The sequence below is a fragment of the Sinocyclocheilus rhinocerous genome, unplaced genomic scaffold (assembly GCF_001515625.1).
Source record: "Sinocyclocheilus rhinocerous isolate Xijiao unplaced genomic scaffold, SAMN03320098_v1.1 scaffold1132, whole genome shotgun sequence".
Classification (NCBI taxonomy): Eukaryota; Metazoa; Chordata; class Actinopteri; order Cypriniformes; family Cyprinidae; genus Sinocyclocheilus; species Sinocyclocheilus rhinocerous.
In genome coordinates this window covers 134865-150148 of record NW_015639512.1, presented here as the reverse complement: position 1 = coordinate 150148, position 15284 = coordinate 134865, and the positions used below count along the sequence as shown (strand labels likewise).

The window sequence follows — 15284 nt, the reverse complement described above, 5'->3', positions numbered from 1 at the left end:
TCAGATTCTTAGTTCAAACACACCTTTGTAAAAAGGTGCAAATGATACCTAATGTATCATTAATAAGACTAAGTTTGAATACTTGCACGTCTCATCTGTCTGAAAGAGAGGTTTGATGTAATCTGAAGGTTCCAGTTGATCTCTGCTGAAATTGGTTGGTGAAAAAGAACCAGTTTGAGTCACAGAATCTGTTAATCTAATGAATAATTGATTTGTTAAATCAAATGACAAATGGTGTGTCTGATTGGTCCAGACGCTACACTAGTGAGACTGCATTGTCAAGCAGGAACAAAAGAGAATATCTGCAGTTTATAAGAGCTGCTGGGACACACGAATAATACAGATACTGTGAACAAAAGAGCACAGAATTGCAGAGTACCAGCTCACTTCAAGCACTGGAGTGTCCAATTTGCTCACTATACACATTATTCCATTTTCAAAAGATGTATTCTTGTAGGTTATGGTGTTCTCTTGTTATTAAAGATACACTGTGTACACTAACTTTTTTGTTGGAAATTAACAAAATTGAAATAATAAGTTAAGGTAAGCCTATAGAATATTTTAGAGTTGTCAAGATAGATTTAATGGGAAACTGCACACTTTTCTGATTTATGTTTACATTATATCCATAAATAAAGAAAAGAAGGTCAGGCTACTACTATATATAAAGTGGAAGTAGCTTGAAGCCACAAAAATTGAACCTCTAAACCGAAAAGCATTTGCAAGCAAAAAGGAAAAGTGACAGAGTTAAACACGGATCAACATAGTTTGCATAGCATTTGCTGTGCACTGACTAGGTTCACAAAACAATCTTTATGTTGGTGACAATGCCAGAACAGTTACTACGTTGTTTGTCTATAAATAGCCTTCCCAAGTAAATGTTTCTGCCATTATCTGATGTGAATAACCATTGTTATGTTTAATGTCAGGACTGACAAACTTTTGTAAAGGTAATCGATCAAAACAACAGCACCATATAAGCTACTCACCTACTCATGAGAAAGTTTTTTTTTTTTTTTTTCTCAGATATCCGCCTTTTGATGTTGGGAGAGTTCTGATGTTGTTAGTGAGATTCCCATTTTATGTAACCATGAGCAAAGCGGTGCTCCTCTGGAAGCTAATGCACAACTCAGTACAGTAATGACCAAAACAATGTCCCTCCGTGAATAACTTACAGTTTTATGCTTCAACCGATAGAGGGCCAAAGGTTGCATAGTGTAGCTATAAAATGGTTCCTAGAAGAGTCAATGATCAGACATCTGCTAAACAACTGTGATAAAGGTTGAGTTTCTCTCGGATCCATTGCTCTGTTGTGATCAAACCATCTACATCCATTGTTTTGAAGCTTACAAATAAACATCTAGCACAACGACTCCTGAAAATGCTTTTTTTCCCCTCTTTAATCTAACATATCGTTCATCTGTTTCGTTATAGCGGTAGTGACATATACACCTGACTACAAGAAGATTCCTCCACCTGTTCCCCCTCGTTCCACCACTAAGCCGCTGATTTCTGTAACAGCCCAGAGCAGCACAGAGTCGACGCAGGATGCGTACCACGAGGGTCGGCCGTCACGGGGAGGGCTTTGGGCACCAGATAGCCTCAGCCGGGTTATCTACAACTCCACCGACAGCCTGGATAGCGCAAAGGCGGTGACCCTAGCAATGGAAACCGCATCCAAGCGCCTCACTTCTGTGGGGAGCTACAGCTCCGTTCAGACTTGCGATAAGGCCATCCTGGTGTCCAAAGCAGAGGAATACCTCAAGACTCCACGCTCTTCCATCGGGATACAGGTAAACCTCCCTCAAGGTTTTAGGTTTGTGTCTCAGTTGGTCATTACCTCTTTGTAAACCCAATGGCTTTGTGTCTCGCCTCAAATCCAAAAATAGCTGGCAGTATTCAGACAGTGACTCACCCACCCAGAAAGTGCACATAAAAGACTCCTCATACAGCCAGATTCTGTGGCGGAGAAGATGAGATTGCAGATTGACTCTGAACAACAAAGATTAATGATGCTGCTTCTCTCTGTGGGCTTGTTCCTACACAGGACCAACAGTCAACCGCAGCACGCAGCTGTTGAGATGAAGAAAATATTACACCTATGAAGCTATGGATCATTAACAACCAAATCCACAAAGGCTGGAATGAATTATTTAGCTAAATCCGGAACTCAAACCACCCGACCATTAAACCTGCCACTGCGGCACCTAACAAATACAAACAAGGCTCTAAATTTGATTCTTGTTCTGATTAACCACTAGAAATTTCAGCCTGTTTTCACTCCTAAGGCAAACAATACTGTTCAAAAGCACCCTACACATTTAGACACTTTTATCCAAAGCAACTTGCATTACAATCGAATTTTACATATATTTCTATCAGTTCTTACATTCCCTGGTAATCAAATCCAAGACCTTGATGTTGCCAGCGTCATGTTCTACTGTTTGAGCAACACTTTATTGCAACGTGGCTCGTAAGGGTACAGTATTGCTTTCAGTGAGAAACATTTGGTGTCAATAACCTGATACAAAGTTTCTAGGAATTTTATCATCACAAATCTATTAATGGTTGGGAATACGTTGGGAATACGTTGGTCATCATGATATGTTGGGTTATTAATTTGAACAGCTAGAGTAATCACTTTATATAGACCTAAAAGGGATAGTTCACTCAAAGATGTAAATTCTGTCATCATTTACTCACCCTCATGTCGTTCCAAACATATACGACTTCCATTCATCTTCAAAAACACAAATGAAGATATTTTCCTGAGAGATTTCTGACCATCCATTGGTCCATTCATGCATTCCACCAAAACTTTGACAACTGAAAAGATTGTAAAAGTAAAAATCGAGCAGTTTAATTCAAGACCTCTAAAAATCGCTTTAGATGAAAAACATTTAGCCTTTTATTCACATAAAAAAAAAAAAAAATTAACACACATGTATAGAGAACATCAAACTATAGTAGTCAACATTTGAAGTGGATCAAAAAAGTTCATCAAAGTTGTCCTAAGACAAGAGCACATTTTGGTTTTAGGTTTTAGGACAACTTTGATGAATGGTTTTGATCCACTTCAAATGTTGACTAGTGTAGAAGCTCAAAGATGCAAGAACCAGTAAGGCTTGTTTGTATTTGTTTAGAATGACATCAGGGTACATTTTCAATTTTGGGAAGACTCTCCTTTATATTTTAATATTTTAGAGCATCTAACACAACCCCCTACCACTAAACCTAAATCAGTATTGGGCCCCATGGGAGTGAGAAATTCGTTGAAAAAATTATAGATGCATTTTAGTGAGTTTAGATGATTTTAGCCACGATACTAAAGACATGTTTACAGCACTAGCTGAGAGAGATGTGGAATATGGAAAATACATCAATAAGTCATAAACTTCCAGAAGACTTTGAACTTGTTAAAAATGCATTACTGTATATTCATGATGCAATTTACAGGGATTCATTACTCTGGATGCTGAAGAAACTAGCTGTCGCCACCAGAACTAATAATATGAAACAAGGAAATCAGGAATCAGAGGAAGGTCAATTTACTGTATGAAAGGCTTATACTAAGCAATAAGCCATGTCCCCAATGTTTGGTTACAGTTTACAGTAGGTTAGTATTGTGAACATTAATAACTGGTTACTAGCAGCGTTGGAGAAAGTTACTTTCATTGAAACTGCTTTTGAATGCACGATCGCTTTTTAGTTTCACTTTCACTTTCAAGATTCGCGATCGCATGCACTGTATTTATACTATGGAGCGGCAGTACTTGCCACACATTTTACAAGATTAGATGTTTGTCAGTGGTGCTGAGGATCTACAAATCATTCGTCATCGTCCTATCAGTCATCTCTCCTTACTCTGTTTATGCGGTAAGTGAAATTTTATGTAGGCTACTGTAATGTAACAGGCAACTGTTAGCAATTGTTTTCTGAATACGAATTCACGCTTCGGGCACACCCACCCCCCCGATGTCATCGTCCATCGCGATGTTTTACTGTATACATCGTCCGATGCCAATTTTGTAGACATCGCCCAACCCTAAATGCATTACAATATTGCGCTTCTCTCTAAAAAAGTAACTATAGACACTGGTTAATAAAATGGGATTAAATACATAAAGGATATTTGTGTTATTTAACATATTTTATTATTGCAGTCTTGAGTTGGGAAAACAAAGTAACTGGTGTTACTTTATTGAAAAATTAACTCAGATATTTTCTTGCAAATTAAAAAGGAATATGTTACTTTTCAAGTAACTAATACTAGTTACTTGAAAAAGTAATCTGATTGCATAACTTGCGGTACTTGTAATCCGTTACCCCCAACACTGGTTACCAGGATCCTGTGTCTCCACTGGGCTCTTGAGCAGGCTGCTTTAGGGGGCTGTCCTTATAGCAAGTGTGCTATAAATTGCCTCAGATAACAAAGTGTCTGTGAAATGACAGCTCTTTAAGGGGAGTCAGTTTTTTTTTTTTTTATAAAAAAGAAGACAAATAGATGAAGTAGAATTAAAATAGAAAAGAAAGTGATTGAGTTAGAGGGTCAAATAAAGATGGAACAGGTGTGTTTTTAGTCATTTGTTGAAGATGATTAAGGACTCAGCTGCTCAGATTGAGTTGGGCAGGTCATTCCACCAGGAGGGAACAGTAAATGAAAAAGTCAGTGAAAGTGATTTTGTGCCTCTTTGGGATAGCACAATAATGCGTTGTTCACTTGCAGAATGCAAGCTTCTAGAGGGCACATAACTCTGAAGTAGTGCATTTAGGTAAAGGGGTGCAGAGCCAGTGGTGGTTTTGTAGGCAAACATTAATAATGTTTTATGCGAGCAGCTATTGGTAGCCGATGCAAATTTATGAACAGAGGTGTGACGTGCGTTCTTTTTGGCTCATTAAAGATTAATCTTGCAGCTGCATTTTGGATTAATTGTAGAGGTTTGATAGAAATGGCTGGAAGACCTGCCAAGAGAGCATTGCAATAGTCCAGCCTGGATAAAACATGAGCTTGAACAAGGAGTTGTGTTGCGTGTTGTGAAAGAAAGGGCCTGATCTTCATAATGTTCTATAAAGCAAATCTGCAGGACCTGGCAGTTTTTGCAATGTGGTCTGAGAAATTCAGCTTATCATCAATCACAACTCCAAGGTTTCTAGCTGTTTTTGAAGGAGTTATGGTTGATGAACCTAATTGGATGGTGAAATTGTTATGAAGTGATGGGTTTGTTGAAACCAAAAGCAGTTCTGTTTTAGCCAGGTTGAGTTGAAGGTGATGGTCCGTCATCCAACAAGAAATGTCTGTTAGACATGCTGAGATGCGAGCAGCTATCGTCAGATCATCAGGATGGAATGAGAGGTAGAGTTGCGTGTCATCAGCATAGCAGTGATAAGAAAAGCCATGTTTCTGAATGACAAAACCTAGTGATGCCATGTAGACAGAGAAGAGAAGTGGTCCAAGAACTGAGCCCTGAGGCACCCCAGTAGCTAGATGTTGCGACTTGGACACCTCACCTCTCCAAGATATCTGAGAGGTAAGACTCAAACCACTGAGTGTGGTTCCTGAGATGCCATTTTCCAATAGGGTTGACAGGAGGATCTGGTGGTTCACCATATCAAAAGCAGCGGACAGATCCAGCAAGATAAGTATAGAAGATCTGGAAGCCGCTCTTGCCAGTCTTAGGGCTTCAACAACTGAGAGCAAGGCAGTCTCGGTCGAATGTCCACTTCTGAAGCCAGATTGGTCGCTGTCCAAGAGGTTGTTCTGTGTGAGAAAATTACTGTATGGTTATATGTTATATTGTATTACTGTAGCAATATTATATTATGTTGTAAGTATTGCCTTGACACTTACATTATTACTCAACGAATGTGCGAAACACATTTTGTATCTGTTAGTTTTGCAATTATTGTTTTGACTGGCTGGGAGTCTATGGCAATCCCTAGAACCATACTGTACCACACTTATAGAGTAACATCTCAACTTATATCATGGCAAATTTGGAGTCTCAGACACTCTAACAGCAACAATGGATCTTCTTAAAACCATTAGGCCAAGAATCAGTTATTTTTCTGTGATTCCTTGGTTCATGCCATCAATCATATGGGTGGTTTCAATTTCCACCCGACTAGATTTTCCACTTTTTATAATTTTGAAACTTTTCCTACAGCATTTATTTGATCTTTTCCAATTTTACCTCAAATAATCTTAAAACCATATTGATCTCAATTGAAATTGAAACTTAAAGGGATAGATCACCAAGTTCTGTCATTAATTACTCACCCTAATGTTGTTCCAAACCTATAAGACCTTCGTTCAACTTAGGAACACAAACTAAAATATTTTTGATAAAATCTGAGAGCTCTCTGACCCTCCATAGACAGTAACGCAACTGAAATGTTCCCAGACCCAGAAACGTAGCAAGGACATCATTAAAATAGCCCATGTGACATCAGTGGTTAAACCGTAATTTTACGAAGCTACAAGAATACTTTTTTGTGCACAAAGAAAAGAAAATAACGACTTTATTCAACAATTCTTCTCTTCCCGATCACGTCTTCCACCATTATCGAGAGTACCTCTGCATGTAAATAATGCATGCATGTGGTGCTGCGTCATGGAACTCTCCATAATGGCGGAATACGTGATTTGGAAGAGAAGAAGTCTTCTTTTTTTTTCATTGCGCACAAAAAGTATTATCTCAGCTTCAGAAAATTACGCTTGAACCACTGATGTCACATGGACTATTTTACAGACGTTTCTGGGTCTGGGAACATTTCAGTTGCGTTGCTGTCTATGCAGAGTCAGAAAGCTCTCGGATTTCATCAAAAATATCTTAATTTGTGTTCCGAAGATGAACTAAGGTCTGATGGGTTTGGAATGACATTAGCGTGAGTAATTAATGACAGAACTTTCATTTTTGGGTGAACTATACCTTTAACATGGAAACAGACCCTTTGAGATACCATAAGAGTTTGGGTGCATAATTACTTGTCAAAACTTGTAATGGTTAAACTGCAACTTTGCAATAATTGACAAAAGTCTAGTGCTTTATTTCTTTGGATCATGCTTAATGCAGTGTACATAATCTTAGCAATGTCCTTGGACCCATAATTGCAGCTTGCAGCAATATTTTCTTACTTCTTACTTCTCCTCAGATACTCATTACTCTGTGTGTGTGTGTGTGTGTGTGTGTGTGTTCTTGGGTGAACTATACCTTTAACATGGAAACAGACCCTTTGAGATACCATAAGAGTTTGGGTGCATAATTACTTGTCAAAACTTGTAATGGTTAAACTGCAACTTTGCAATAATTGACAAAAGTCTAGTGCTTTATTTCTTTGGATCATGCTTAATGCAGTGTACATAATCTTAGCAATGTCCTTGGACCCATAATTGCAGCTTGCAGCAATATTTTCTTACTTCTTACTTCTCCTCAGATACTCGTGTGTGTGTGTGTGTGTGTGTGTGTGTGTGTGTGTTCTCATTCATTATGTGCAAATTGTATCTCTTCATCTTCTTATTCTTCAGGTGGAAGCGGCCACAGATTCTGAGACAGATAGTAAAGGTCTCCCACAGTATCAGTCCGTGGGTATCCAGGTGGAGGACGAGAAGAGGTAAGTTTACAGGACATTTGGTCCGTAGAACTAAGGTTATCATGAATTAATAATACTTTTAAGTCCAGTAGCTCAGGAAAATAAGCAAATTGAAACAGTGTATAGATAAATACATATATTTATATATTTTCTGTGTGTAAGCACATAAACTGCTCTCTTTAAAGGCAGAGTAAGCGATTTCTGGTAGCCAATGTTGATATTTGAAATCACCAAAACAAACACGGCCCTACCCCAAAAGGGTCTTGCCCCTATTTTGATAGCTCCGCCCCACATATACGTACGCAACCCAGGCAACGATTAGTTCTGTGAAACAAAGCAAAACCAATGTTACACCGTGTCTACTGACGTGAGCGGCGCGGCGCAACAAATCCCCGACAGAAAACTGCTGCCGGGTTCTATTTATGACGTGCTGACATACATTTCAAATGGTTTTCAACGGTCGTTTGATCGCGTCCGGTGTAGGCAGACTTTAGCTGTTGTAGACACTGTGTTACTCACCTATTGAGAAGAAACAAAGCAACCTCGGCGTCCGATCGCAGGCCTCCGCTCCTTGAGTTCTCTCCAGCTCTGGAAAGCTGATCCGATATTTACACGGGTCCTACTTCTTGCCTTGTCGTTCCGCAGACGTTTTCCTCTTTTGTTTTTTTATCCGCCATCTCTATCTTTCTGTCGCTCGGCTCGGCTAATGTCCGTCCCATGCACTGAAAGCTCTCTCCTCCACATCACGAGTAGACACGCCCCTTATTGCTGATTGGCTACAAGTTTGTTTTGCTATTCGGCCCGGATCAGTTTTCTAAAGTGTTTTTGAAAAATCACATACCCTGCCTTTAATATTGTCACTCTTATGTTTAGTTTCAGACTTGGCCGCTTTAAACGGTCCAACAGTGTGACGACGGCAGTTCAGGCCGATTTGGAGCTGGAGGGGTTTCCTTCGACCGAAGACAAGAGTCTGCAGTTTGGAGGATTTCAGCGACATTCTGAACCCAGTACGCCCACACAGTACAGCGTGGTTCGGACTGTACGAACACAGGGCCTTTTTAGCTACCGTGAGGATTACCGACCCTCCAGCGGGCCATCCAGTCCGCAGCCCGAGCCCTGGCTGGTGGAGCCCGCTCATGAAGCAGCCGAGTCCGGCCGTGTGTCACCACTCCGCCGCGACGGCAGCTGGTTCATGCAGCTTCTGCACAGCGAGACCAAAAGGATGGAGGGATGGTGCAAAGACATGGAACGTGAGGCGGAGGAGCACGACCTGTCAGAGGAGAGTGAGTGTGCAGGACATCAAAGAAACAGATAATGAGTCTAAAACCAACACATTCTCAGTTTGTAACAATTTTACGTTTTGGCAAATTGGTGACTTATTCATATGAATTCATACAATCTAATATTCATATGATTCACATTGGGCAAATTCATACAAAATTGCCACCTTGTAACATTAGTTATGTGTTCACGTGACATTGGGCTGGTCTAATTAGTTCTTACTAAATTCTGTATTTAATAATTAAAAATGTATAAAAATATATAAATTATATAAAATGTGTGTGTGTATATATATATATATATATATTTAACACATCACCATTTTTCTCAGTAAATATATTTCTAAAGGTGCTGTTGACATGACATTTTCACCAGATGTCGGTAACAATCCAAGTAATCCATACATACAAAGAAAGCAAAACAAATAAGTTCAGAAATGAAGTAATGTGTAATAAAGTAGAATGACACAGTATTGAAAACATGCAAAAAGGCATGGAAAGCCAAGACACCAGCTGAAATCAATAATTAGAACGCAATCCTGCCCCTTGTCAGTTTTGCCATAATACACACCATGTTTGGAGGTCAAATGGCACTGCACATCACCCCAAAACATCATGGTGTAGCACTGGCAAAATTCATATAATTGAAGGAAGGATAAATGGAAAAATGTACCAAGACATTCTTGATAAAAATCTTCTGCCATCTACCAGGATGATGAAGATGAAACAAGGGTGGACATTCTATCAAGACAATGATCCCAAACACAGCCAAGGAAACTCTCAATTGGTTTCAGAGAAAGAAAGTAAAACTGCTAGAATGGCCCAGCCAATCACCTGACTTGAATCCAATAGAAAATCTATGGAAAGAACTAAAGATTAGAGTTCATAGAAGAGGCCCACAGAACCTTCAAGATTTGAAGACTGTTTGTGTGGAAGAATGGGCCAAAATCACACCTGAGCAATGCATGTGACAAGTTTCTCCATACAGGAGGCGTCTTGAAGATGTCATTACCAACAAAGGCTTTTGTACGAAGTATTAAATAAATTTCAGTAAGCGTGTTCAATACTTTCCCCCTGGGTCATTCCACTTTATTACACAGAACCTAATTTCTGAACTTATTTGTTTTGTTTTCTTTGTATGTATGGATTACTTGGGTTGTTACCAACATCTGATGAAAATTTCATGTCAACAGCACCACTGAAACTTTTGGTTTAACAGCATTTATATATATATATACTATATATATATATATGTGTGTGTGTGTGTATATATATATATATATATATTTTTTTTTTTAATATAATTTCAAGGAAAATTATGTATATGTACATATTTCTATTTAATAATGCATATATTTCTATCAAATAATGTCTTACAGTTCTTGGGAAGATCCGGAGTGCTGTAGGCAGTGCTCAGCTCCTCATGTCCCAGAAATTCCAGCAATTTTACTGGTTGTGTCAGCAAAATCTGGTATTTGGCATTTCTACGATCCCCATGAGATATACAGTAATGCCCTTTTTGCATCATAAAATACATCAACCATGCACCAGTTCTGTCATAAATGATTCAGTTTGCCTCTTTGACAGGCAGTTCATCAAGAAGTATTTGTGAGAGTGTTTACCTTTCATTTATTAAATACACAATATTTTCTTGAAAGTTTTTGTTTTTAGGTGAAAAACTAATTATTTAAGGTTAAATACTAGCTTTTCAGCACCTCATATAGAAAAATAAAAAATCCTTAAAAGCCAATAAATTCGAGAAGCGATATTATTTTAATGAAAAATATATTTTTTTTCACATGGGCAGTTTTATGCTATTTTTATGTTATTTTTAAACTATACTTTTGTATAGTTAAGTGTACTAAATTTAATCATTATGCTTAAAAACCTTAAAAATGTACTAAAGCAAGATATTATTTTATAATAAATCTAAATATATGGTGCATTTTTGCATATCAAGTAAGTTTTACTGAATAAAACATATTCAATATTGTTTAACAAGTATGTTTACTCTGTTTAGTTGACTGAATTACACATTGATTAGTTGCAATGTTATCTCCACTAAATATAATTTCAGCCTGGGTTTCAGGTTGTGTGAAAGTAAAAGATCCTGACATTAATTGGTACTTTGTGGGTTGAATGACACTTTAAAGGGTTTGTTTAGTGGTCAGTGATTGTTTCTGTCTGTCTCTCTCTCTGGAGAATGTGAAATGATGGATGTTGTAATACATTCACACGGACAGGCAGAGACCAGCTTGTACTCTATGAGCATCCACGAGACAACAGTTTAGCTTAGCATTGTAAACAGAGAAGAGAGGATGTAGCCAGAATAAAGAACAACTATTATGTTTGTAACTGAAAAATGGTTCATTCAATCATTGATTTTTACAGAAAACTAACTATTTTACTATTTACTCCAATTATGATGCGTATGTACAGAACATTGTCAGGTAATAGCTCATCACACATTATTTATTTTTTTTTTAAATAGGACATTTTATTGTGCAATTTTAATGATCAGTATACATGACATTGTCAAATAGTCATTGTTTGGATAAGAGATGATGAAAGTGAAGCTGGACCACAGTGACCTCTAGTGATTATTCATGATAATTTATTAATTCGTGGCACAAATAGTGATCAGGATCCTTATTTTTTTTAAGGGGTCATAAGTTTATTCTCCTTTCTCATACATCTTATATTATTATTATTATTATTATTATTATTTTGTAAGAAAAAGCTCCATAACCCAAGACAAAAGTAAACAAATGATTCTCTTCAAAAAATGACATCTCTGCATTGCCTCCTGCTCTTTGGCTTTTGTGATAATCGATAGTGTATGAGTCCCTCAGTTGTCCTGAGTGGCAAAGCTGGATATCGATATCACTGCGCCACAGTGGGGAAGAGCTCAAACGTGCAGCGCGTGCTGAGAATCAAAAAAACTTACTGAGGATTTTTGTCAAGAACAGTGGGTAGCTTCACTGCTCAGGACAAACTAGAGACTCACACACAACTATCGGCTAAACAGGCTAAAAACATTCATTTACACTCAATAGGCAACATATGATGTTAAAGGGGTCATATGATGTTGCTAAAAAGAACATTATTTTGTGTATTTGGTGTAATGAAATGCCCAGGAAACAGTCCTCCATAAAATGTGCTGCACACATCTGAATATTTGGGTTGTACTATTCTGGAACAGTGTTTTACTTAACCACTGATTTCTAGTCATGTCCTCTTTTGCCACCAAGAGCTTGTAACACTCCAAAGAGAAAGGGAAAATTGAAATTGCATCATATGACCCCTTTAAGAAGTATGCAAAGTTATGCATATATGTCAAATAGCTTCATTAACACAGAACTAAATAAAAACCAATATGCATTGTTATGATCCCTCTTATTTTTAAATTGATTATATAGATATTTTTTTGAAAGATCCCTGAGATTCTGTAAACTTATGAGTAAAGCTGTAACTTATAACTGTTGTTCTTCTTTGAGAAGCGTGTAACATATAATGGTTCTGTGCAGGACCCCAGCGCTATGCCCCGCCCCACGGCTCAGGACCTGGCTGGGTTCTGGGATCTCCTGCAGCTCTCCATTGAGGATGTCACTGCCAAGTTTGATGAGCTGCAGCAAATCAAGAGTAATGAGTGGAGGATAGTGGAGAGTCCAGAGAAGAAGGTACATGGAACATCACAGACTATATATATATATTAGGGATGCACCTGATGCGCTCCTGTACTCGTACTCATAAAAATGCTCCGATACCAAACACCGATACCACCACACAGCATGTGAACAATGCTATGTTCAGATAAAGAATCACCGACAACAGAACAACGGAGTTGAATGTTATTGACGAAAGTTATTAGAGATTAAGGATGTCTATGAAGTACATGTATGTAATTAACATAATGTTAAAAATTCATTTATGTGCGCGATTTGATAAGCAAATCACTCTGTGTGAGCGTGTGCTGGCAAGGATGCACAAGCTCCTCGAGCGAATAGCCCTTTCTCACAGACATCACTGGAATGTTTGTAGTTCGGTCGCATATGTCAAAAGCAAGTAAAACAATGCACAAGTTACTAAGGAGAGAGAGAGAGAGAAAGCATGCGAGCATGCATACTTAAGTTGCGTGATATTTATTGCGGTTTGCTCACTTAGCACACGCATCATTTGGATTAAGTATGTGACGTGACATGTGGCCAAGTATGGTGACCCATACTCGGAATTAGTGCTCTGCATTTATCCCATCCAAAGTGCACACACACAGCAATGAACACACACCCGGAGCAGTGGGCAGCCATTTTTTGCTGCGGCACCCGGGGAGCAGTTGGGGGTTCGGTGCCTTGCTCAAGGGCACCTCAGTCGTGGTATTGAAGGTGGGAGAGAGCGCTGTACATTCACTCCCCCCACCTACAATCCCTGCCGGTACAAGACTCGAACCCGCAACCTTTGGGTTACGAGTCCGACTCTCTAACCATTAAGCCACGACTTCCCCTGGAGGATTAAAACTAAATCGTAAATATAAACAAACAAAAAATATAGGGGCATTCAAAACAACATTTATTTTAAATGCCAAGCATGCGGGACTTTATTTCAATCGAAACTGAAACTAGTAGTCTGAGGCTATTCGCATCCCATTCTGCACCAATACAAATGTGTGCACGTGCAGCACGTTTTGCTTGTTGACGTTAATTGCATTATATGAGTCGCTTTAGAATATAAGAATATAAAAAAAATGTGAATTGTGTTTCAGAAAATATGCTCATCTCTGTTACAAGGTTTAATGTATAGGCTATGAATTAATTAATTTCTCAAAATGAATAAAAACAGTGAAAAGCAAACGGAAACCTGGAATAATTACATTAACACAAAAATCCTTTATGTATTTAATCACATTTTATTAACCAGTTCTGACTCAGTGACCCATTTAAACCATACTAATTCAACCTTTTTTTATTTTTATTTTTTTGTGATTGAGAAGAAAGTGTTGATCTTTCTTCTCTTGTATCCAATTCTTTATTTGGAATCCAGAATGGCAGCACAGCTGAAAGATTTGTTTGAGCTTTTTGAATTTCACATTTCCTTCAGCCTGAGGCTTATTCATTTCATTTTGTTGTGAAAGGGCATCTACATTTGCCAAAAAATAGAACTTTTATAAAATAACTCAATACGGTAATGCATTACTTTAAAAAATAACTTTCCCCAACACTGGTAGTATATATATTTACATAGCAAAATGTATATATAATTACTAATACTGATGCCTCTGTTAAATGCATTGTTTTAATCAGGGGATAAAATTAGTAAATATAGTCATTCAGCTCTCAGCTTCATTTTTTCTTTTTTAAATAATTATTTGCACTAAATTGATGTGTTGCATTGACACACATTCTAATAAATTCTAATAAACCAAGGAAATGATAATGAACTCTACTTCTTTATCTCAGGAAAGAAAATGGCCACCTCCTGTTACAAAGAGGCCTCCTAAAAGTCGTGGAGCTGTCATGCGTGAGCGATCCCTGGATCTGCAGGACCGACAGAGGCAAGAGGCCCGCCGCAGGCTCCTGGCTGCAAAACGGGCTGCTTCTTTCCGTCAGAGCTCAGCTACAGAGCGGGCCGACAGCATAGAGATCTACATCCCTGAAGCCCAAACCCGTTTATGAAACACACATATACTATGCCTCACCAGTGCGCTTTACCAACAGGGTACATCCATTCTGCTCCATGGCACTGCTGCACTCGTTCACATTCTCACATCTGTTACAAGTATTCTTCCTCTGCTCATCATCTACTCTGAGCTGAGAATAGTGGTGAGTTTATATATGCCTCAAACAGAGCTCAATGCAAAGAGGTCTTAGCAGTCTATGCACTCCAAGACCTGCAGCTACTGCAACCCAGTTTGTATATCAGTTTTAGTACATTCAGAGGCCAAAACTAAGGCTTTGTTCACACTGCACACAAATCCGATTTGGTTTTCACATCCCATTTTTAGGACACAGTTAGGAGGCAGTTGCAATAGTAGTGATATAAGCATCAGCATGATGCAAAGAGGACAGTTATCATGACATCTTGCCACGGTGCTGAACTCATGAAATGCGTGAGAGCGATTAGTTCATATTAGCAATTCTTATTAACATTCATACATATGCTGTGTCCGAAATCACTTACTCACTATTAATGACATGAATGTTATGGAGCCGTAGGGACATGCTGATGGAAATTATATTTCAATGCTTTTATGTTCTCTCGCCAAAACTTCTCTTGCAAACGTTACGCTTCCTTGAGGACTTTGCATTTTCTCACAAAACTGTTGTGTGCTCTTAGAAAATGTTTGCGTTCCCCTGAGAAAATTTGCGTTCATTCGCAAAACGTTTGCATTTCCTTGAGGAACTTTGCATTCTCTCACAA

The 15284-nt window shown here is 38.4% G+C and overlaps 1 protein-coding gene across 1 annotated transcript in view; it reads left to right on the top strand.

The window, feature by feature from the left end:
- LOC107751295 (disks large-associated protein 2-like) overlaps positions 1–15052 on the top strand; it is a 30873-nt gene extending 15821 nt beyond the window's left edge. Inside the window, exons 3-8 of the mRNA XM_016566977.1 lie at positions 1435–1793; positions 7526–7611; positions 8470–8873; positions 10250–10341; positions 12398–12550; positions 14324–15052. Of these exons, the coding sequence (XP_016422463.1) occupies positions 1435–1793; positions 7526–7611; positions 8470–8873; positions 10250–10341; positions 12398–12550; positions 14324–14539 (1310 nt within the window). The 3' untranslated portion in view covers positions 14540–15052. The remainder of the gene's footprint in view (positions 1–1434; positions 1794–7525; positions 7612–8469; positions 8874–10249; positions 10342–12397; positions 12551–14323) is intronic.
- The last annotated feature ends 232 nt before the right edge of the window (positions 15053–15284 follow it).